Source organism: Zootoca vivipara, chromosome 15, assembly GCF_965207765.1.
Source record: "Zootoca vivipara chromosome 15, rZooViv2.hap1.1, whole genome shotgun sequence".
NCBI lineage: Eukaryota > Metazoa > Chordata > Lepidosauria > Squamata > Lacertidae > Zootoca > Zootoca vivipara.
The window spans coordinates 21,319,929-21,344,604 of NC_142598.1; the positions used below are offsets into that span (position 1 = coordinate 21,319,929).

General features: G+C 47.8%; 1 protein-coding gene across 4 annotated transcripts in view; it reads right to left on the minus strand.

Moving 5' to 3' along the window:
* Window positions 1-24,368, minus strand: part of SPMAP2L (sperm microtubule associated protein 2 like) — a 28,937-nt gene extending 4,569 nt beyond the window's left edge. The window contains exons 1-8 of one of the 4 annotated variants that reach the window (XM_060268800.2): window positions 24,240-24,368; window positions 22,563-22,593; window positions 19,830-19,894; window positions 17,435-17,494; window positions 15,319-15,444; window positions 11,679-11,816; window positions 2,428-2,548; window positions 136-273 (exon numbers count right to left, since the gene is read on the minus strand). In XM_060268800.2, coding sequence (XP_060124783.2) covers window positions 136-273; window positions 2,428-2,548; window positions 11,679-11,816; window positions 15,319-15,444; window positions 17,435-17,494; window positions 19,830-19,876 — 630 coding nt within the window. In that variant the 5' untranslated portion in view covers window positions 19,877-19,894; window positions 22,563-22,593; window positions 24,240-24,368. The remainder of the gene's footprint in view (window positions 1-135; window positions 274-2,427; window positions 2,549-11,678; window positions 11,817-15,318; window positions 15,445-17,434; window positions 17,495-19,829; window positions 19,895-22,562; window positions 22,594-24,239) is intronic. The other 3 variants (XM_088658876.1, XM_088658877.1, XM_060268801.2) reach the window with 3 other exon arrangements.
* Window positions 24,369-24,676: the final 308 nt, after the last annotated feature.

The window sequence follows — 24,676 nt, forward strand, 5'->3', positions numbered from 1 at the left end:
GAGATTCCCCGCTTCAGCTGTGAAACAACAGCCCGATCCATTTTTACCTACAAGCGATAGAAACAAGTGCAGGATGTGGTGAAAATGTTACCCCTCAATCACCCAGCTATTAAAGAACCAAAGCAATAGAATTACGGGTCGGATCGGAGCCTCTTTGTATCTGCTGTCGTAGCTCAAGGGATCTCTCGTCATCTTCTGTACCGGTCGGGAAATGCACATGATTCTTGAGGATGCTGAAGCACGCATTGCAGACCTACTAACACGCGTTTCAGCCTACACAGAGCAAACAAAGCAGCAGTCTTTTAATTTTAGGACAGGCGTTACAAACAAGAGCAAAGACAAAACACCTCAAACACATTATTACATACACTGTTGTTATGTACTGAGCTGAATCCTAGAACAATAGGATTCATTATTCTAGGATTCAGCTCAGTACATAACAACTGTAATGCACAAACAACCTCTCAGGTCAGGGACTTGCAGAACCACCGGGAGAAGTGGAGCTGGAGTCTGATTTGGGAGAGGGGGTCAGGGATCTGCGGAGAACTGTTACCAGGCAGGAGGCAAGAGTCAGAGGCATGGGAAGCATCAGAGCTGGAGGGTGGAGCACAGAATGGATTGGAGGAAGAGACAGATCAGGCAAGTAAAGGGCCAGGTGCTTCCCCACCCTCTCCTGCACCACTGTCTCCCAGAACCAGGAGGGGAATGAAAAGGGAAGAGCAGAGGAAGTTGCCATGCAGGCACAGTCTCCGGCTGTGTGCTCCCAGCCCATCGGGGGAAGGTACATAAACTGGTGAAGGGCGAGTGCTTCCCTGTTGCTGCAACTGCTCCATGAAGCGCGGACCTGGGAATAGCTGCCTAGACGCTAGCTTGGGTGTGTAGATTTCCAGAGTTATCTTTGACAATGAAGTTTTAACTATCTTCTGGGTACCTTCCTTTACCTTTACCTTTACCTTTACCTTTACCTTTACCTTACCCTTGACAGCTCAGGACAGTGCTGCATTGTTGTTCTGCAGCTGTGCCTTTAAAAAAAAATCACATATTGTCCGTGCGGGGAGCCCAATTTGGATCAGGGCTTTTACCCTTTGAGCCCCACTATGATCCAATCCAGATATTCCTCTTCCTCTTTGCACATGTAATTTGCATTCAGGGGAGTCTTTTTGATTGCTTCATGACTAGGCTTTTATTTTTATTTGGGGAACCTGTTAAAGCCACATAATATCACAGGGCCAACCAATCTACCTTCTTAGCCTGTTTCTTCCCTGGACGGGGCAAGAGAGAGAAGGGACGTCTGTCCACCCGTTTGAAATAAGAGCTGGCCTATTCAGCCTCACGACATGCGAGGAGCGGGAGAGAAGCCATTTTGACAATTGGCTTGTACCTCAGGGGTCTACCTTGCCCAGCCATGGGGTAGGGTGTGGGGGGGGGGATATGCAGAGGATGTGTCAGCGGCAGATGGCTTGCTCCCTGTTGTGGAAGAAGGAATAGCTGGTTGGGAAACAGGCTTGTGCCTGAGAAACTGTCCCTTTTACGTACACACACACACACAAAAAAAAACACATATTGAGAAAATGGCTTCCTCCACATTCACTTCAGTTTTCTTGCCCTTTATGGGTGGAAACAGCTATAACCGAGAGCTGCTTCTGCCCACGTCTGCAAAAAAGGGAAGAGTCTTGGCAGTCCACTCTGTAGTATCCCCCCCTATTTTACGCATTACTAAAAGAAATAGTCTATGTGTGGCTGCCGAATGTCACCCCGGCGTAACAAATCTTACGTAACAGGAAGGCTGGCCACCCATTTTAGCTGAACAGAGTGGGAGTGCATTGCATCAAGCGCAAGGAAGAAGAAACAAGGATGAATCGGAGAATGAAATGAGGTGTTTTTTTATGATGTTTGGGTGCGTGATGCTTACATAGAAAGGCCCTGAATCATTTCAGTTCTGCAATCAGCTTGCTGGATATGGAATAAAGGCCATACCATACCAGGATGGGAGCCAACTCCTAGGGGCCACGGGAGATTTGGCACCCGGATTAAAATATTTGAAGGGGTCGGGCACCGCAAAGTTGATGGGCATTGTCATTCAAATGGTGTGCGTGCATCGTGTCATGTGATTATGGGGGCGGGGCTTACCTGGGCCCCTGCAATATTTCATTCAAGCTGGCAACCCCTGTGTCTTCTGTGGCATTTTTATTTTTTATTTGGCACAATGATAGTGTGCTCAGCTCTTTTAAAACAGTTCAGCTGCAGCGAGGAGGGCAAGCTGCGGGCAACTTCCCCCCAAAGCAGTGGCAGAGCCCTGGGTCCTCCTTTGTAGTGCAGAAAGAAGCACAGAAGACTTCACAGGACAGGCAGAACCTGTGTATGGAAACGCTGGTTGGAATTGTCATTGTTGATGGCGTTCTCTGGTTCAGCAGCATCACTGATTACCTCTTTTGGAAAGCAGAAGGATGAGGGCAGGCTTCGCGGATGTGAGAGGCTCAAAATCCTCGGGGAAGCTTCCCAACAAAGTGCTGCGCTACTGACAGGCCACTCCGGGGAACTACGGGGCCTGCAAGCAAACACAAACAGGGGACCATTAGCAAGTGGCTGGTAACTCCTCACTGCCCCCACAACCAACCCCCCACAAGTGTGTAGTTATATGTATCTAGCTGTGAGTTCTATAGCTACCTGACAGAACTGCAACTCATAGATGCGAGTGGCAAGCATAATATCTATACAGTGGTACCTCGACTTACAAACGACTCGACAACCGAATTTTTCTACTTACGAATGGATCAAAAGGCCACATGCTTATGAATTTCTCGACATCCAAACGGAAACCGCGGCGGTTTTAGATAGGTTTTTTTCGACTTACGAATTTTTAGATGGGGTTGCTTTGACTTACGAATTTTTCTGTTTACAATGCATTCCTATGGGAAATTGCGTTTCCAATGGCACTTTTCGACTTACGAATTTTTTGACCTATGAAGGTGCCTTCGGAACGGATTAAATTTGTAAGTCAAAGCCCCACTGTATAATGTCTATAGTGATGTGGGTGTATTGAAAGTGCTCTTTTATATGCTACACCCAGGGCATTTTTCCTGCCAGAACTCAGTTCCGGAACCTCTCAGGTGGGTGCCATTGGCATTATAAGAGGACAAGGGAGAGTTCCAGCACCTATTTTTCTAGAAAAATAGCACTGGCTACACCTAATATAAAATCAGGGGTGTATGGGGTGTTGGTACTTCGAGTGTGTGATGCATTGTGATCCTTTATGACAGGGGTGTCCAACAGGTCAATCATGATCTACTGGTAGATCCGCGGGAGGTTTTGGTAGATCATGGTCAATCGTTGGTTCCCTTTCCTCAGTGGTGGTAAACTAGACCTGCCCTCCCCCCAAAAATGGCTTAGGAGTTGGCCGTCCCTGCTTTATGAGATAGTTTGTCCACCTTTGGTCCCTGCCCTGCACTCAGCTGTCACCATGCAACAGTGGCCACACCCCAGGAACGACTTTGACTGGCTGGTTAAACCAGGTGAGGGAAGCTGATGGGTCTCACACCTTGGGTGAGTTATGGGCTTCCTCTGCATGCGTAGACAGGCTCTAGTGGTGAAATATACTCAGAGTCGAGAGTGAATTTCATGCTCTTTATTCAGCTTTTAGTCATCAAGGAGAAGAAGAGAAGAAGAATACCCTTTTCCCAAAACCATCTGCTTATATACATTATTTACACAATGGGCTTTGCGTGATTGGCTACTTCAGGGCTACACCTGTGGGGCAATCAGTTTGTGGATTGACTTCTGCCAGCAGCCTGATTGGCTGCTCCTGCAGGCCAATCAGGTTGCGGATTCACTTCTGCCAGCCGCCTGATTGGCTGCTCCTGCAGGCCAATCAGGTTGCGGATTCACTTCCACCTGGAGTTGGATTGGGTGGCTCCTGCGGACCAATCAGACTGCTGATTCTGGATCCTATTGTTCTATGATTCAGCTCAGTACATAACAAGTGGATGGCGCAGATGAGACCAGAGGATAAGGTTTCTGCACACGCTGTAGAGGGAAAGATGGGGCAAATGGGGCTCGTCAACCTGGGAAGGTAGCCCATCTAGGAAAAATAAAACTCTGATCCTAAACCTCCGCATCCTTGCAGGATATCTTCGGGAGAAGAAAAGGCTAAGGAGTAAACCCTTCACAAATCTAGAGTGGCGTCCCTAAGACGGTTGGATGATGCCTTGTACACCTCTTTCCATCAACTCCTACAGCCAAGCTGGTACCCAAAGTATTGCTCTGCTTTCCTCTGGATCACATCAGTGAAGCTGAGAGGTGGGTCTTGGTATCTGGGCAGCCCAGGACCTCCATACACACTGTCCAGGCTTGCAACCCAGGGAGGCGCTAATGCAATGCTTTGATTTCACTCTCGGAGGCACACTCCATTATCTCTTGAGACAGACAGTTATAACAATAATAATAACAGACAGATATAACAGACGGATGATATTCTAGGGTGCATCAACAGAAGTATTGTATCCTGATCAAGAGGAGTAATAGTCCTACTCTATTCTGCCTTGGTCAGACCATACTGGAGTACTGTGTCAAGTACTGTTGCTGTTTAGTAGTTTAGTTGTGTCCGACTCTTTGTGACCCCATGGACCAGAGCATGCCAGGCACTCCTGTCTTCCACTGCCTCCCACAGTTTGGTCAGACTCATGTTCGTAGCTTCAAGAACACTGTCCAACCTTCTTCTCCTTGTGCCCTCCATCTTTCCCAGCATCAGGGTCTTTTCCAGGGAGTCTTCTCTTCTCATGAAGTGGCCAAAGTATTGGAGCCTCAGCTTCAGGATCTGTCCTTCCAGTGAGCACTCAGGGCTGATTTCCTTCAGAATGGATAGGTTTGATCTTCTTGCAGTCCATGGGACTCTCAAGAGTCTCCTCCAGCACCATAATTCAAAAGCATCAATTTTTCGGCGATCAGCCTTCTTTATGGTCCAGCTCTCACTTCCATACATCACTACTGGGAAAACCATAGCTTTAACTATACGGACCTTTGTCGGCAAGGTACTAGACACCACAATTAAAGAAGGAAATTGACAAGCTGGAACATGTGCAGAGGAGGGCAACCAAGATAACCAATGGTCTGGAAACAAAACCTTATGAGGAACGGTTGAGGAGCTGGGTATGTTAAGCCTGGTAAAGAGGAGACTGAGAGGAGATATGACAGCCATCTTCAAATATCTAAAGGGCTGCCACATGGAGGATGGAGCAAGCTTCTTTTCTCCTGCTCTGGAAGCTAAGACGTGACCTGAACCAATGGCTTCAAGTTACAAGAAAGGAGATTCCGATTAAACATCAGGAAGAATTGCAATAGCAATTGCAATATAAACAGTGGAACGATCTCTTTTGGAGGGTGGAGGGCTCTCCTTCCTTGGAGGTTAGATGTCCTGGATGCTTTAGCTGAGATTCCTGTATTGCAGGGGGTTGGACTAGATGACCCTCGGTGCCCCCTTCCAACTCTATGATTCTACGACTGCCAACCACAATATAAACTCACCACTAACACAACATTGTCCCCTACCCCACAGGGCAGGATAACTTCACACGCCTTCACTGTCCCAGCCTTGCACCCTCCTTGGGTGCTTCTGCCTGACTGGAATGTGCCCATTTACTCTGCCCATGCTTTGTGCTTGCCTGGCTGAAGGGGGATAGAGAGAGCGTTGTGCGAGTATGAAGAAAGCCGCCTCGGGTGCAGAGATAAAACTCGCATTCAGCACTCCACCCTCTCTTGCCTTCAGCACGTTGGCCCTGGAAGGCTGCCCAGAAGGGAGGACGGCTTTTGGGCTGGAAAATGTTCCCCACCCCTGCCACGGGGTGACTGTAAGGACACGCAGGCAAGAAAAATCATACAAGTCTCAACCGCATGTTAAAGTTTCTGAAAATGTTTTTGATTTACCGTTGCTTCATCTGTCTCTGTGGCTTTTTCTGCCCCACCGTTCAAGCGACCATTCACAGTGTAATGCTTGACACAGCAGTGTTGCCTTCTGGCCCTTGTAAATATGGCTGCTTGCACACTATGCCTTTAAAGCAGATTTGAAACACATCCCGCCCGCCCCAAAGGCTTGCCGGGAACCGCAACTCTGTGAGGCCTAAACTACAGGGCCCAGGATCCTTGGAGCGCATGAGGAATCATGCGCTCCAAATGTGCTTAAAAAGGTACAGCGCACACACAGGCATTATGCTGAGTTCTGCGTTCCTCTCTAGGATTGAAAATCCATTTGGTGTTCCTCCTCAGAACCCCGACTGTGCACTGTCATCATGCAATGACTTAGGCCGTACATCAAACAACATACAGTGGTACCTCATGTTGCGAACGGGATCCGTTCCGGCGGCCCGTTCGCAACATGAAACGGCCGCAACATGAAGCGCCGCATCTGCACATGCACGCGACGCGATGCGGCGCTTCTGCGCATACACAAAGTGTGATTTAGTGCTTCAGCGCATGTGCACAGGTCATGGATGCACCGATCCTGGAAGTAACCCGTTCCGGGTTCAGCGCGTCTATAACCTGGAAAGACGCACCATGAAGTGGATGTATCCTGAGGTATGACTGTATAATGTATAAATCTGCTTCTGATCTTCATGACTTAATGCTGCTATTTTGGACTGTCCAAGTACCCCTATTTTCTAGGAACAGTCTAGGATTTACAGAAGCCATCCCAGATTCTGATTTGATCCCAGAAGATCCCATTTTCCCTTAGGATGGCCCTATTTTCATCGGAGAAGTGTTGGAGGGTATGGAGTTATGTGACTCCCGAGCCAACTATACAACCTTTACAAGTCACCTGAAGGCAGCTCCGTATTGGGAAGTTTTTAATGTTTTTATATATGTTAGAAACTGCCCAGTCAGGTGTGTGGGGTATAAATATAAATACAACAACAACAACAACAACAACAACAACAACAACAACAACAACAACAACAACGGGTGGTATTGTGGTCTAAACCACTGAGCCTCTTGGGCTTGCCGATCGGAAGGTTGGTGGTTTGAATCCACATGACGGTGTGAGCCCCTGTTGCTCTGTCCCAGCTTCTGTCAACCTAGCAGTTTGAAAGCACACCAATGAAAGTAGATAAATAGGTACCACTGTGGCAGGAAGGTAAATGGCATTTCCGTGCACTCTGGCTTCCGTCATAGTGGTTTAGTTGTACTGGCCATATGACCCAGAAAGCTGTTTGCAGACAAATGCCAGCTCCCTTGGCCTGAAGTGAGATGAGTGTCGCACCCCATGGCTGACTTTGACTGGACTTAACCACCCAGGGATCCTTTACCTCCTCCTCTTCTTCCTCCTCCTCCTCCTCCTCCTCCTTTAGGACCTTCCTATTTTTATTGGAGAAACATTGGAGGGTATGGTATTTGGGGCCCATGTAACTGAATGCTCCTTCATACAAAATTCCTTACACACAGAAAACCAGATGCTAAAGAGAAGGGATGTATAATAATAATAATAATAATAATAATAATAATAATAATAATAATAAAATTTATTATTATTTATACCCCGCCCATCTGGCTGGGTTTCCCCAGCCACTCTGGGCAGCTTCCAACCAGCTTCCAACCGAATATTAAAAACAGTACAGCATCAAACATTAAAAACTTCCCTAAAGAGGGCCGCCTTCAGTTGTCTTCTAAAAGTAAAATAGCTGCTTATTGCCTTGACATCTGCTGGGAGGGCATTCCACAGGGCGGGTGCCACTACCGAGAAGGCCCTCTGCCTGGTTCCCTGTAACCTCACTTCTCGCAATGAGGGAACTGCCAGAAGGCCCTCAGAGCTGGATCTCAGTGTCCGGGCTGAACGACGGGGGTGGAGACGCTCCTTCAGGTATACAGGACCGAGGCCGTTTAGGGCTTTAAAGGTCAGTACCAACACTTTGAATTGTGCTCGGAAACGTACTGGGAGCCAGTGTAGATCTCTCAGGACCGGTGTTATGTGGTCCCGGCGGCCACTCCCAGTCACTTGTCTAGCTGCCGTGTTCTGGATTCTGGGTGTAGCCACCCTGACATGCTTGTTTTCTATGTGCAGGGATTTCTCTCTCCATTATCATCCATTCAGTCATGTGAGCCCACTGCAATTCGTACCGACCAGGGAAGGGTTACCCCTTCACCAAAGCCTTGCCTTCTTTCTTCAAAGAGGAAGACCAAGAGGCCGAGATCTCTGTGTATGAAGAGAGTTTAGCAGCAGTTCTCGTCCCATCCCTAGGCCTCTTCTCTGATCTTTCCAATTTTCCCACTGCTTCTGCGAAGCTGCTTTCTTTTTCATGCCTCACCCTCAAGTTTTATAGCTGGTGGGAAAAGGGGAGCAGACAACCGTCTCATTCGACTGGCAGCAGATCAGCGAAAAGAGGTCCAAACACGTGAGGAGGGAGAACTATTGTGTATATGATGAACAACTGAAGCATTTGTACAGAGAAATGAATGGCAAAAAAATTATGGCAGCCTGTGATTCTGGCCAAAAAGCAAACCGACAAAATGGATAAGGTCCAAATGTTATTGAGTGGCTTATCAAGTGAAGAAGTAAACATAATTAGGCTTCTGTGTCACATGACACAAACAGTAAGTGGGCGCTGATAATCGGCTGCTATTCCTGCAGCTAGAAATGCAGATCACAACTATCGTTCTGTTTGTGCGCATGTGCGATAGAAAATGAAATAAGTTTGGCAGCTTGGCTGGTATCAACTTCCAGAGGGGTCTCTCCAATATAAATGTCATTCTTTCATGAGACCACCCCTCCTATCTAAATCAAGGGCATTTTACTAGTCCCAAATGCAAAGGGCAGCCCTCCTAAATATCAGTTGCTTCTTGCTATTGTAAAGATGGCGTAGAGATTCTGAAAGGAATTTGGGCCAGTTCAGGATTCAGGCCATCGTTTTATATGTGTGTGTGTGCTGAAGAGGCAACTGCAGGTTTCCATTTATAGATTTTCATATTTCCATCTGCTCGGATCCTTGTCCCCTTTCAGTTTTTTCCCATGACATCACCTCTTTCCACGCTTCTACTTCTCCCCAATTTTTACTTGCAACTGTGGGAAAGTGCAGCTGAAAAATGGGAGAAGATTGCATACCCTCCAACTTCTCTCCGATGGAAATAGGGACACCCCGTTCCATAATAATAATTTTACTATTTTATACCCTGCCCAACTAACTGGGTTGCCCCAACCACTCTGGGCAACTTCCAACATATTAAAAAACATAATAAAACATTTAAAAAACCTTCGTTATATAGGGCTGCCTTCAGAGTTGGCTCAGGAGATCGGAAAACTCCATACCCTCCAACATATATCTGATGAAAATAGGGATGTCCGAAGGAAAAGCAGGACATTCCAGGATCAAATCGGAAACCAGGACAGCTTCTCTAAATCAGGGACTGTCCCTGGAAAACAAGAACACTTGAAGGGTCTGAGATTGTCAAGACCATATGATCTAAAGCTCTACCTTCTCATGCCCAGGGACCACCTTTAACTAAAACTCACTTTTATTTTTTTAACTGCACATGTCCATATGACTGTAGCGGTACCTATTTATCTACTTGTACTTTGATGTGCTTTCGAACTGCTAGGTTGGCAGGAGCTGGGACTGATACTCCCCTTATAATTTGCTAGGTTCCACTCAGGCTCTGTCCAGTTTCTACCACCAGGGGATTAGTAATTTGAAAGTAAGATATAATCCTATATAATAATGTGCAAGTGTCCCTGCGCCTAGTCCCTGTGTCCCTGTGTCCGCGCCACTGCGCATGTGCCCCACTGACACAGGGATTGGGCGCAGAGACTGGACACACACACGCGCACGCGCTCTTCCCACCCCCTCACTCCTCTGCCTACCGTTTACCTGCGGCCACCAACCGCTGCTCCTGGCCGGACAAGCGCCTCACTGCGCGAGGAGGAGGCTGCTTCCTTTTCCTCCCCCCCCCACACTCCCCCCACGACCAGCAGCAAGCGGAGCGCCCCAACGAAGCAGCGGCCGTGGGCACCGCCACCGCAGAAAGAGGCTGAATCGCGGCCTTCTCCTGGGCACCCGCTGGCCAGCTGGGCTCAGCGGAGCGCCCCGACGAAGCGTCTCCGCCCCCGAAACAGGCCGAATGTTCTAGCGCCCGTTTATTTAACGGGCTGAATGACACTAGTGTTGTTAATATTTTATTTCCTGAGGAATGTGACACCCAAAGCAGGCCATGGTCTCTGAGGATTTGTCTATAATTATGTTTGCATTACAACGCACTCTATATCTAACGGGTTCCCACTGCTACCTTTTGAAGCTGCATTCACACAATGTCAGCCCCAATCCTTATTGATCCTGTCGCTTCTTGACAAATACTGCTGTTTGATGCTTTCCCCTCCCCCCACCTCAAATCTTCGATCTAATTCGAAAATGCACAGATGAAAGCTTCACGAGTAGGAATTCCGAGGGGTGATTTGCTGTTTGCAGGGGTAGGGAAACCAAAAATGTCTGTGGGCATCACGGTGACAACATCCCTGCAGGGGCAGAAGAAGCATAGTTGCCAAGTCTCCCGCTGAAAAATGCGGGATCAGCAGCGGCGCGGCACCGGAGGTTGCTTCTACGCATGTCAGAAGCGACTTCCGGTGCTGCTCTGCCCAATTTCCGGTGCCCAGACATGGGAGAGTGGCACCCGAAATGGAGCCTCCCTCGCAGGTAGGAAATCCAGGGGATTTCCGGGATTTTTTTCTATTCGGGATAACAGCGGGAAACGGATTAAAATCCAGGGGTTTCCCACGAAAAACGGGAGACTTGGCAGCTATGAGAAGAAGGTGTCACTACTGAGGCGGGTGAAAAAATGCTGGGCGGCACTCACCCACCGCAAGGCCTGCAACATCGTGTGGCTCGGGCACCCGCAGGCTCCGCCCTGCCCCAAACAGTCCGCCCACCGCCTCCCTCTCAGCTGTAGGGCAACGGAGTGGAAGGAGGTAGGCAGACTCCTCGGAGACCTCGCAGAGTGTCCTGCCCTGGCTCACCCCATCCTGCAGACAGCTGGCCCCGCCCTTGGGCACAGGGCATGCATGCTGCCCCAGGTGCCTAATCAGCTTGCTCACCTGCTGCATCCTTGCACTTTCTCTGATGTGAACAACACTGAACAACTGCAGTTTGAAATGCAGCGGGGAGAGATGAGCATCGAATGTCAACATGCCGTAAGCTGGTTTCAGTGCATATAGCCCTTTCTCTACCCATTTTCAGACACATGTTGTTTTCTTTGAGGGCTGCAACTCTTGAGGTGCTACGAAGGCTGTGCATATGGGCTTCTGATGCCTGGGAACTGACGGCAAGTTAGAACAGCTAGGAAGACTAGCTCTCCAGGCACAGACCAATCTTCCACGGACATCATGGCAGCTACTACTGTGGTGTACAGTAAACGGGACGTTTATATAGTTTCCTCCCATGTAAACACTGCCTGCCTGGGAAGAAGCCAGCAATTCATGTGAGGAGGAACAAGATCAACGGCCTCTCCAACACGGTTCCTTCCTAAACACACTGCAGGTGTGTTGTGGGACCACAAACATCCTGAAGGCAACCCCCACCTTTCTGTGGTGGGGAGTGTGAATAGCACACACTTTTAGAAAACCGTTCACCCTTCCTTCCAACAAGTTCTGTGTTGGAAACCTACACAGAGCCCAGCAATCAACACAGTTGGCAGCAGGAGTCTCTCACCTTTGTTTCAGGTAAGTTTCTGGGCATCTTCTAGGTTCTGCTAGCTGTAATATCCGTTGGCTCGGGATTATAGAATATATTCCGGGGGGGCGATGCCAGATCTCAGATGCACGGCCACAACTATACAGATGGATGGACCTTGGAGAAACCGCAAGGCGTCAGTGGAGAAGAGGCAGGGCATGGCATTAATTCAAGCAGCAAGTCAAAAGTGTGAGTTCCACCTTATTTTATTCATCCTGGTCCTACGTCGTGGTTTCTTTATTTTATTTCTTTATTATATTTATATCCCACTTCCCCCCCCCAAAGGAGCCCAGGGCTTCTGCATATGATTAATATGAGCAACTGCACCATCCAGAAAGAGAAGGGTTCTAAGCTAGCCTTCTCCATTCCATCATGGATTTTTTTAAAAAAAGCATTTGGGGGTGGGGGTGGTTATTTTAACAAACAAACAAACAAAAAATCCCAATTTTTAAAAAAGTGTATTGATTTAAAAAGAATATCCAAGTTCAATACAAATGTATTAAAGACACACAACCTCTTGAAAGGGAATTGTGGCAATTTATTAAAGGCTGCTTTTCTAGGGATCTCTGCTCAGGTATAATGCCAAACTGGCTGGCATTGTATTAAGAAGCCACAAGAAGAAGAAGAAGAAGAGTTTGGATTTCATATCCCGCTTTATCACTACCCTAAGGAGTCTCAAAGCGGCTAACATTCTCCTTTCCCTTCCTCCCCCACAACAAACACTCTGTGAGGTGAGTGGGGCTGAGAGACTTCAGAGAAGTGTGACTAGCCCAAGGTTACCCAGCAGCTGCATGTGGAGGAGCGGAGACACGAACCCAGTTCCCTAGATTACGAGTCTGCTGTTCTTCACCACTACACCACACTGGCTCTCACACAAGGGGCCTTGGGTTTGTGTATTCCCTCATTCTCCTTCCTCCCCTCATCACATCCAGTGATTTCCTATCTCCAGTTCTGGTTTGCAGCAAGCCATCATTTGCCATTTCATCCAAACAAGTATTCTATGGTCTGCGCCTGCCTGCAAACTGCAATCTCTGGAGCGGCACAGGTTCCCCATCACTGTCCTACACATTGAAAAAATATATAGCCATCTTGGCTAGAAATTTTCTTGGAAATAAAAGGGGGGAGTGACATTATTAAGAAGCTGAATTCTGTACTATTTCTGCCTCTGAAAGGCAACAAACACACTGCCATTGATATAACAACACTTGTGCGATGGGCACACATTCACTTAAAGCTGATATTTCTTGCCCCAAACATGAATCTAGGGGGCAAGTCAAAGGCATGGAATATGCACTATATAGACTGTGCTCAAATCATTCCATGAATTGTTCCACTGTGCTTGAGGAGCTGGCAGTCAAAAGCGCCCCAGTGCTGGGCCTGGAATTCAAATTAAAACATCCTGCAATTCCAGCACAAACAGCTGCTCGCTTGGTGAGTCAGATCTCTTGGCAACCCAGAGTAACCCTTTTCACGATCTCTCCCTTCTGCCTGCCAGTTGTTGACAGAGAACCAAAATTAATACCGAATGCCCTTATTATTACTTACGCCGTGAATAATTCACACTGAACCTAGAGAGACACCTTTGCAGCGGCAGAAGGTGATAATAATAGGAGGCTAACACTTGGAGAAAGCAATGGCCAATTTTGGGCATGTGTTCCTTACAAAATATATATTGGGAGGGTTTTATCACTGTTAGGACCTCCCCCAAAGAATCCTGGGAATTCTAAGGCACTGGCAAGAGGGCATTGCCACGAAGACAGTTTAAATCTGTGCTACAGGTACGCGGGGTGGAGGAAGGGGGTTGCGGTGGGGGCGCGCCGCCCCGGGTGTTACCACCAGGCCCGGACACTGGAAGGGCGCCAAGTGAGCGCAGGGTTCCGGCGATCTGGCCAGGACTGTGCTCCACGAGATGAGAGGCTGTGCCGCGTCTCTCTCCTTCTCCGAGGACTCCGCGCTGTGCCTCCTTCTCGTTTCCCCAGCGCTGGGTTCTGCTCAGTCAAGCTTCGCCACCAGCGCGCGCACAGCGCCCAAGCAGCTCTTGCTGGTGCCGCGGTGTGCGCGCTGGTGGCGAAGCTTGACTGAGCGGAACCCAGCACTGGGGAAACGAGAAGGAGGCGCAGCACGGAGTCCTTGGAGGTGGCCTCCCACTGCTGCCGCGGTCCGCTTGGCACTCCCGGGTCCTTGGAGGGGCTCTGGAGGGGGGGGCGCTGAAGGGACCTTAGCGCCAGGCCGCTGGATGGGCTTAAGACGGCCCTGGTCACCACTGAGGGGGGGTGACAAAATGCTGGGTGACACTCACCACGTGGCCTGCAGTGCGCCCGAGCCACGCATCTTTCCTGGGAGAGACCCGGTGGCTTGGACATGTGCAGGCTCCGCACTACCCAAACAGTCTGCCCGCTTCCTCCCCCCCCCCCAGCTGTAGGGCGGCTGAGTGGGAGGAGGCAGGCAGACTCCGGAGGCCCCGTCTCTATGGGCGGCTTGCCCCGCCCTCGCTTCGCCCTTATGGGCAGTTCACCCCAGGCGCCCGAGCGGCTTCCTTCGCCACTGCAGGTACGGTCTTGGAGCACCGCATAATACTGTAATCCAAGCTCAGAAGCAACAAACACCAAAAACAGCAGCATCACTTCTTGCCAGCGGTGTGGTGTGGGTTGCTTTCTGCTACCCATCTCTCCCCACAGCATATTGTCTGTCTCCCACTCCATCTGCCGTGCGGCACACCTAGAGTCCTGCTTGTGACAGTGGGTGCTAGAGAGGAGAGAAGGCCTTAGTCCAGGGAATAAGCGGGAGGAGATACAGCAGCCTCCTTGTCTCGCACCATCACAGACACATTTCAAAGTATGCACTGTCCCAAATAGAAGCCATTAAATCGTGTGTGGGGAACCTTTGGCGCTCCAGACGGCGCTGAACTACAATTCCCATCATCCCTGGCCATTGACCATGTTTGCTTGGGCAGATGGGACATGTACCGTAGTTCAGATGTGGTCCAAAATTTCCCCACATCTGCCTTAAACGTATAGTTTTTCTTCTTTGCTGGGCAGTCTAACATGCCATATAGCAAGGTAAAATAATAATAATAATAATAATAATAATAATAATAATAATAATAATTCATATCCCACCCTTCCACTGAGGTCCAGCTCCAAGGGCCTTCTGGCGGTTCCCTCACTGTGAGAAGTGAAGTTATAGAGAACCAGGCAGAGGGCCTTCTCGGTAGTAGCGCCCACCCTGTGGAACGCCCTCCCATCAGCTGTCAAGGAAATAAACAACTATCTGACTTTTAGAAGACATCTGGGCAGCCCTGTTTAGGGAAGTTTTTAATGTTTAATTCTGTATTGTGTTTTTAACATTCGGTTGGGAGCCGCCCAGAGTGGCTGAGGAAACCCAGCCAGATGGGTGGGGTATAAATAATAAATTACTATGATTATTATTACATATTATTCCTCCCAAACCTTTCCGCTTGGTTTCAAAAGAGGCTTGCCATAAACAGCATGGGAAGCTGCAGTTCAGGAAGCACAAATCCAAAGCTCCGCATGGGAATCAGAAGTACAATCCTTGATTTTGGCCTGAACCCACTCAGCTCCTGTATGCTTTTAAATGAGGGAAAGTAAGAATGACAAACCTGCGTTGGAGATTTCCATCTAGTTTCTTGGGTTTTGCCAGGCCTAAGACTCTTGAAGTTGGCCGACACATCAGAGCACGTGAGGAAAGGGGCCATATTGTCTCTTGGTTTCCCCAAACTAACCTACTGTTGTGAATAAAAACAACAAAAGTGCCACTCAAACCATGGTTAGACTGTCCTGCACACAACCATAGATCAGCGTTTCTCAACCGGTGTTCCGCGGCACACTACTGTGCCGTGAAACACTGGCTGGTGTGCCGCGACGAGAAGGGCGATTTGCACTGTCACGTCGCTGACCCGCCGGAAAGGAAGCCGGCCGGGTCACGACGCGAGGCGAGCGCCCGCGTCGTGACCCGGCCGACTTCCTTTCCGGCGGGTCAGCGTTGTTTATTGGCGGCCGCCAGGCACGTGACAATGCAAATCGCCCTCCTGGGGAGGAGGAGGCAGGCGGGGAAGGCTGCGCAGGGCTTCTCTTCGCCGGGCCAGAGCGGCGGCGGCTGCCTGGGGCGGCTGGGAGGGAGGCGGCGGCAGCTGCGCGCCCGTGTCTGCCCGCCTGGGGTCTGTTCCCGCTCGCTCCGCAGGCTCTGCGCCTGGTGGGTCCGCCTGGCTACCGCGCAGCAGTTCTTCAGCGGCATGCTTTACCGGTACGTCTCCCCTCCAAACTAAACTAAATATAGGGCGGCACAGAGTTGGTGTGCCGCGGGATTTTTTTTCATAGAAAAGTGTGCCGTGGCCCAAAAAAGGTTGAGAAACACTGCCATAGATTATCGCATTAAGCATCTATTCTTATATTACGCAAATCACTCACACTCACGTATGCTGTTATAATTGTTCTCACCCGAAATCATCTATAAAGATCTGTGACTTTCTGGGAGCAAACTGATTAACAGTGGTCTTTCAATGGGAGGTTATTCATTTGATGGCTGTGGTTCACCGATTTGGCTGGCTACCCTTAATTTATACATACAGTGGTACCTCGGGTTACAGACGCTTCAGGTTACAGACGCTTTGAGTTACAAACTCCGCTAAACAGGAAGTGGTTGCTCCAGGTTAAGAACTTTGCCCCAGGATAAGAATGGGAATCGCATGCCAGCGGCGCAGCGGCAGCGGGAAGCCCCATTAGTGAAAGCACGCCTCAGGTTAAGAACCTACGTACTCCAAATCGCCCGTTCAGTTCATTTACCCCACCAATTCAATTCTCAACAGATCATGGTCCAAATTAGTTTGATTCTCCTACAATTGCCTCCCCCCAAATTATCTCTATGTCATGTAATAATAATAATATTCTACCCAAAAAACAAGATCACCTCCTCCAATCTTAATTTTCTCCAAAATTCATTACCCGTCCAGAATATACAGAAAGAAAACTATTCGGGACCTCTACTCCACAAGCCTGTCCTTGCTCTCAACCTCTAATAATGTAAAAAATGGAGCTGATAATATGGGTTTTTAGTACAAGTCTGTCATAAGATAATGCGACAGCTAAGACTCCATCTGCACTATACATTTAAAGCACTATCATACCACTTTCAACCGTCATGGCTTCCCCCAAAGAGTCCTGGGAACTGGTTTCTTAAGAGTGCTGAGAGATGTTAGGAGACCCATATTCTCCTCACATTCCCCTCACTTGAAGCACAATTCTCCTGGTGTCTTGATGCTCAGTCCCTCTTCCCAGGGGCATAGCTGCCAAGTTTCCCGTATTCCCCGGGAAACCCCCATTTTTCCGGCTGTCCCCAGCCGAAAAAACAGATTTTTTTGTTTTCCCCCGGTTTATTCTGGCGCGGCGGCCATTTTGGAACTGGGCGGAGCATGCTCAGAAGCAACTTTTGATGCTGCTTTGCCCAGTTCCAAAATGGCGGCAGCGCTACTTCCGGTCTGCTACTTCCGGTCCAGTCCCTTATTTCTCAGGCCGAAACTTGGCAGGTATGCCCAGGGGACTCTGGGAATTGTAGCTCTGTGAGGCCAAACCACAGTTCCCAGAATTCTTTGAGGGAATAAAAGTGGTATGAAACCACTTTAAATGCATAATGCGGATGCGCTCCGAGCACATTAAGGTGTCAAAACGTGAATAATTCTTATTGTGATTCACATCCTTTATGAAGCCATGCAATCTTACCGGAAAAAGTTGCACACGTCTTTGATCTCCTTTGGTTTTGCAAGCTCTTCCAACCTGGAACTGAAAACTTGTACAGTTGCAAAACAAGCAAGAAAAACATAGGTGGATAAAACCACTGTGCATAAAGTATAAGTTCCCTTCCAGGGCTAAGGAACCTTTCTTTTCCACTTTCCCTTTCTGAGACGCTACATGCCAATGGCGAGTGAGGCCAGAAACCAAAGTCGGTGTGGCGAATGATGTAACTCTTACCTTTGTACAATTGCCCACATTCTAACCAGGCAAAAACCAGGCCAGGCCACACACAGAGACCTCCACCCAGGCAAGCAAGACTGCAAGTATATTTTAAAAAGGTAAAGGACTCCTGACAGTTAAGTCCAGTTGTGGACGACTCTGGGGTTGCGGCGGTCATCTCGCTTTACAGGCGAGGGAGCCGGCGTTTGTCCGCAGACAGTTTTCCCGGGTCATGTGGCCAGCATGACTAAGCCACTTCTGGTGCAACGGAACACTGAAACCAGAGCAGCGCATGGAAATGCCGTTTACCGTCCCGCCAGAGCGGTACCTATTTATCTACTTTTTGGCGTGCTTTCAAACTGCTAGGTTGACAGGAGCTGGGACTGAGCAACGGGAACTCACCCCGTCGTGGGGATTCGAACCGCCGACCTTCTGATCGGCAAGCCCAAGAGGCTCAGTGGTTTAGACCACAGTGCCACCCGCGTCCCATGTAAGCATATTAGGTAGAGGTAAAGGGACCCCTGACCATTAGGTCCAGTCGTGACCAACTCTGGGGTTGCGGCGCTCATCTCGCGTTATTGGCTGAGGGAGCCAAACAGCTTCCAGGTCATGTGGCCAGCATGACAAAGCCGCTTCTGGCAAACCAGAGCAGCGCACGGAAACGCCGTTTACCTTCCTGCTTGGAGCGGTACTTATTTATCTACTTGCACTTTGATGTGCTTTCAAACTGCTAGGTTGGCAGGAGCAGGGACCAAGCAACGGGAGCTCACCCCGTCGCAGGGATTCAAACCGCCGACCTTCTAATCAGCAAGCCCAAGGCTCTGTGGTTTAACCCACAGCGCCACCTGCGTCCCTTGTAAGCATATTATACCAGTGCAAATGTTTGGGATCAGAACACCAGACAGTCTATGCAAAATGTTCTTATTAGAATTCCAGTCAAAGAGCTTATTCTGTTTTAATTTTTGTTTTATTTTTTATTATTTGCATTTCCAGAAGCAGGCTGGAGTCTTTGGGGTTCCTGTATTCCTACTTCCCTGTTCCTACTGCTCTGCCTTGAGAACGCTTACAGAAAATTGACAAGAAGATGACAGGTTATGTTCATTTGAAGCAAAAAACCTAGATAATGGACTTAGTCATTCTGTCATGTACAAAACTTGCTCCTAGGCAAAGGCTTCCTTGAGAGACACCTCTGCACCTGAGGCGATAGGCCTTTTCTTCAAGCCAGGACAAGCCAGGACACTTTTTATAAGCAAACAGCCTCCCAACCAAGCAGGGCTTATGATGATGTTTTCTTGACAGATAGGGGCAGGAGAGTAAATACCACGAGAGGAAGAGAGAATGAGAGAGTTCTGCATTTCCTCCCTTTTCAGCAGTTTGTTTAAAAAAAGCAGGGAAGTTAAGCACAGCGCAGTCAGGGCCCAGACCTGCTGTGGGTGGGGTGTTCTCCATCCCACAGTCTTGCTGAGAGTAACTGTTGACCTGGCAAGGTGGGGAGATCAAGTATCTAGGGTTGCAAGACTCAATAGTGGAGAGGACTTCTGTGCCTTTAATTGCCCTGCTCTGTTTTGAGCCTGGAAACCTTAAAGAGAAACCAGCAGAGAGCAGGGCAATTAAAGGCACAGACGTCCTGTCCTCTATTGAGTCTGGCAGCCCTACAAGTACAGTATCTAGGATTTCCTTGTAATTGAGACTGTCTATCAATCACAGAGGCTGATGTTGCACATCTGTAGCACACTTAAGACCAAAGTACAGGCAGCCCCAACCAGACTAAGGCCCAGCTATGGATCAGTTTTGTGGTTCTATCCATAGCTGCCAAGTTTTCCCTTTTCTCACGAGGAAGCCTATTCAGCATAAGGGAATTTCCCTTAAAAAAACGGATAACTTGGCAGCTATGGTTCTATCTCCGACAGATCCCAGCAATTATTTTTTTTAAAAAAAACCCTTCCTACAGTCAACTTTCTCCAAAGGATTTGCAGGTGACCAGGCCCCTATTTTGCTGGCCGACCTCTAGCCAGATATCTGGCTGTACTTAGCCCAGTCAGACAGAAATTGTGTGGCGATCCTGGCACAGGTTTTGTTGACGTGCTAGTAATGACAGACTGGAGTAATCTAGAACCACGAAACTGGCCAAGGTAGCTCCAAAACTCTGTATGTAAACAGATACCTTTTTCCTGTTCCTTCCTGATTTGCTTCCAGGTTCGCTTCCATCATTACTGTAAAATCCAACACCTAGAAGTTGAAAGCAGCTTTTGTGACTGGGCTCAGGTGCACAGGCGGCCCTAGAATGTTACTAAGGAGAATAGAATCATAGAATTGTAGGGTTGTGGGTTCGAGGTCCAACACCCTGCAAGGTGGGGCTCGAACCCACAACCCTGAGACTAAGAGTCCCATACTGTTCCGACTGAGGTATCAGCCTGACCCAAATGTTAAGATACATAATAGAGAAAGTAGAGCTGAAAAACCGGGAGGGACAGACCCCACTGAACTTCTCTGCAGACGTCCTTGTTTTCTTATGCGGGACAGTGTAAATGGGGAGGGATGACTTTAGTGCATTAGAAAAGAGCCAAACCTAAACATACTGTCAAATAATTACTTTGACAGGAGAATTCCAACACACCCTTTTCTTGCTTGATACAGGGCGCCCTCCCGGGTTTATTTGCTATTTGTCATATGCATTTTTCCCCAGGACTACACCCCAATGAAAATCTAGTATCATAGCCGGTATCATCACCTGCCTTTGTCCCTCCTCCCACCTCCATGGACAATCAGTTGCTACAGGAGAGATAAACACAGATTAGCACAGAATATTAGGTGGAGAGAGGCATACAGAAACTCTACAGTCCCCTTCAGTTTCCTCTACCTGCCTCCAGGTGAGCTTTCAGAACTCTGAACAGTCAAAGCGTGGCTTAGCTAGAATCACAGAATTGTAGAGTTGGGACCGCGAGGGGCATCTAGTCCAACCCCTTGCAGGGCTGGATTTGGGTTTGATGAGGCCCTAAGCTACTGAAGATAAAGGGGCCTTTTATATGTCCAGCTGTCCTTTGTCAACAACAAATTGTCACTGTTTTTGTGTTGAATATATGCTATATGGTAGTTTACGGACCTAATAGGTATCTAAAGCCATTTGTATAAAATATGTATTTTATCAAAGTAATTGTTCAACTGAAATACAATTAAGAAGAAGTATATTAATAGTGAAATAATTATTAAGCTCTAAATTAAAATGATTATTTATTCATAACAAACTTAATAATGCAAACACATTGGCATTTGGCGATAACAAAAGTTCCTTTAGAAACACAATTTACAAAGACTTATAATCTAGTCTCTAGAAACTTGCTATAACATGAAATAATAATAGTAGGTTTTATTTTGTTTTCTATCTTACATTTTGGAAATGTACATCCAGTTTGTTTTTTCCTTTAATTTTTTTGGGGGGCCCCCAAGAGAGTGGGACCCTAAGCTATAGCTTGTTTAGCTTATACGTAAATCCGGCACTGACCCCCTGCAATGCAGGAATCAAAGCATCTATTACAGACGGCCACCCTCTGCTTAAAAACATCCAAAGGAGGAGAGAAAATCTGGAGCTACTTTTCACTGGAAAAGTACTACACCGTGTAGTTGGGCTCAGAGCTGGTTCCTATGAGACCCGCCAATTCACGGGTCATTCCATCACTGTACCTATCAGCCACCCCCACACCACCCCAAATTCCTCCCAAGAATATTGAGTTCAAGCCCCACTTTTTTGGGGGGGAGATTCCTGCATTGCAAGGGGTTGGACTAGATGACCCTCATGGTCCTTTCCAACTCTGCAATTCTACGATTCTACGAAATAAACCTGTAGCACCTTAACATTGTAGCACAAGCTTTCTACAAGCAAGAGCTTGCAACTCCAGTTCACAAAAGCTCGTGCCGCACCTGTATTTTTTAATGCCAACCTCCAAAGACCATGCAGAGAGGCACATATTGTCCCAACCCACATTTGATCTTCACAACAATCCTGAGAGGTAGGTTGAGAGCTAGCTTCATGGCCACGTAGGGTTTTGAACTCAGGTCTCCTCCCTGTCCTAAAATCGACAGTGTCTCTCTCCTCTATGCAGGGACCAGCTCTTGACAGATCAAACAATAGATTTGTTACTTTGATAATGGTACAGTGGTTAGAGCAGAGGTTCCCAAACTTGGGTCTCCAGGCTATTTTTTGAACTACAACTCCCATCAACCCTAGCTAGCAGGACCAGTAGGCAGGGATGATAGGAGATCTAGTCTAGAAACAGCTGGAGACCCGTTTGGGAAATTCTGGATTAGAGCATCAGAATAGGACAGGGAACACCCCCTTCAGCCATAAAGAGGGTTGAGTGACTTTGTGTCTACTCAGCCTACTCTTCCCTTCAAATTGTGCTGCGAATAAAATGGGAAAAGAGAATCACCTACTCTGCTTTCAGCTCTATGAAGGAGAGATGGGATACAAATGTAAACAAATGCTTTAAAACTCTTTAAGGTGCCACAAGATTTGTGGTTGGTGCAACAGTGGATCAGGAGGGCTCAACTTCAAAAACAATATATTCCTAATAACAGGCATTGCATAAGATTTTGTTGGGAAAGAAAAAAAGTGAAATCATTATTTATATACTTTGCCCAGCATCATTAATATGTAGAAGTTACAAGTGGGGGTTACAATGTGTGAGTTCTGCTCTCCTCTCATTTTTGTTTTCTAGTGTTGCTGAAATATCTTGCAGGCTGGATATTGTAAAATGCAGGTGGTTAGCATGCCACAAGCAACAATTAAAATCACACTCAGCAGAATGCCTGTCTAAGAAGCTGCAGCCAAGGAGGAAGCAAGCGATGGTTACAGAATTTGGAGCAAATAACCACAGAGGCCCTGGAAGTTCCCTCTTACCTTTCACCTGATTGAAAACCAGGGAGATAAACTGCAAAGGAAGCAAAGAGAGCAGGTGGGTTTTAATGTCTGCAACCTGTGCACTCAAACCTCAAATTACCGGCAATTACATACAGAACAAATGCTCCCCATGCGCTGACTTTTAACTAACAAGGAGTTTCCCCACCTAATTAAAGGTTACTTTGTTCCAGCAAAGTGATGGCTTCGGCATTTTCTGCGTTGCGACTGATGGCAACCCAGCATCTCCCTTGTATATCAGGGTATCGGAATGAGAACCAGGATACACTGTCAGAATGCAATTCTACCTTTTGAATTCACACACTGCCCCAGATACACCTATACCAGCTGAAATCAGGAGGTTTTTAATGTTTGATGTTTTATTGTGTTTTTAATGTTCTGTTCTGAGCTGCCCAGAGTGGCTGGGGCAACCCAGTCAGATGGGCAGCATATAAATAAAATTATTATTATTATTATTATTATTATTATTATTATTATTATTATTTTATTACTTATACCCTGCTCATCTGGCTAGGTTTCTCCAGCCATTCTAGGCGACTTACAGCATATATATATATATATATATATATATATATATATATATATATATATATAATTTATTTATTGAATTTATATACCACCCTATACCCGGACGTCTCAGGGCGGCTCACAGAACAAAACCAGAAGACAAAACCACAAAAGATATAATCAAAATGAAAGCAACAACCCAATAACCCATAATAAATATAATAATACATCAAACATGAAAAAAACTTCACAATACAAGGTTGCTTTCAGGTGTCTTTTAAAAGTTATGCAGTTCTTCAACTCCTTGACATCTGAAGGGAGGGCGTTCCACAGGGAGGGTGCCACTACCGAGAAGGCCCCCTGCCTGGTTCCCTGTAACTTCACATTTCGCAGTGAGGGAACCGCCAGAAGACCATTGAAGGTAGACCTCAGTGTCTGGGCTAAGTGATGGGGGTGGAGATGCTCCTTCAGGTATACTGGGATGAGGCTGTTGTTTTTAATTAATTAAATTAGTTAATTATTTATTACTACTATCCGCACAAGTATTACAAGGACATTGTCCTCTTTTGTATCTGGCCACTACCCTGGCGCTCTCTCTCAGTAGCATCCTGGGCAGATGTGGAAAGAAAGCGAAAGGTAGAAAGTGAAAGGTATCTCATTCCCTCCTCTATAAACACCAGCCTGCTAGCACCAAGCCGCCCCCTTCCCCCCCCCCTTATAACTGCAGGTTTATAGAAGCCTGGTTTGCTGGACACCAGATGGCCTTCTGCAGGGATGAGCACTTTTCAATAGGGGCGGGTCTCTTTCTTTCCCACATTGTTTCCGCGCTGTACTCTTTTTGTTTCCTTCTGATAAAACGGAAATATTTCCAAAAAGAGGAGAGAACTTTCGGCACACGCTCAGAGCGACTGGCTGAGAAAGTTGCTCCCCGTCGGAAACAGAGCGCGCTCTGCACATGCTCACAAATCACACTCCTATTAAGCCAGTTTTTTTTCTTCAAACGACGACCACAACGTTGCTATCTTAAGAGAGGAGGATATGCAGAGGCAAACTCCTCGTGGTGCCAGATTTTTTTGAGCTCGGCAAGGGGAGGCAGGTTGGGTTGCTCCCGGAAGGAACTGTGGCTCTGCAGAGTCTTCTTTTCACACGCACCTTCCTCTGCCTGCACCATCCTGCGCGCTGAAGCCGCACTGAAAGCGCCTCTTCTAGATCTCCCCGCTGCAAAAAAAAGAGAAAAGACACGCGCTCTGCTGGCGCGCCAGTGTTTGTTTCGGTTGCCGGGGTAACCAGCGACTCACGCGCTTCCAGCCCGCGCTCCCTCGGGGCCTTCTGCACTGGCCGCCATGCGCTTAGCCAGCCGCCAGAGGGCGCTCCGACTGCTTTAACTTCTCTGATTACTTTGAAGAATCAGAATACTGTAGTAAGAGTTGGAAAGGGACCCCGAGGATCATCTAGTCCAACCCCGTGCCACGCAGGAATCTCAGTTAAAGCACCCATGACAGATAGCCATCCAACCTCTCCTTAAAAACCTCCCAAGAAAGCCCCACCGAAGTGAGCATGACTTACCTTCAACTTAAAACACTTACTGT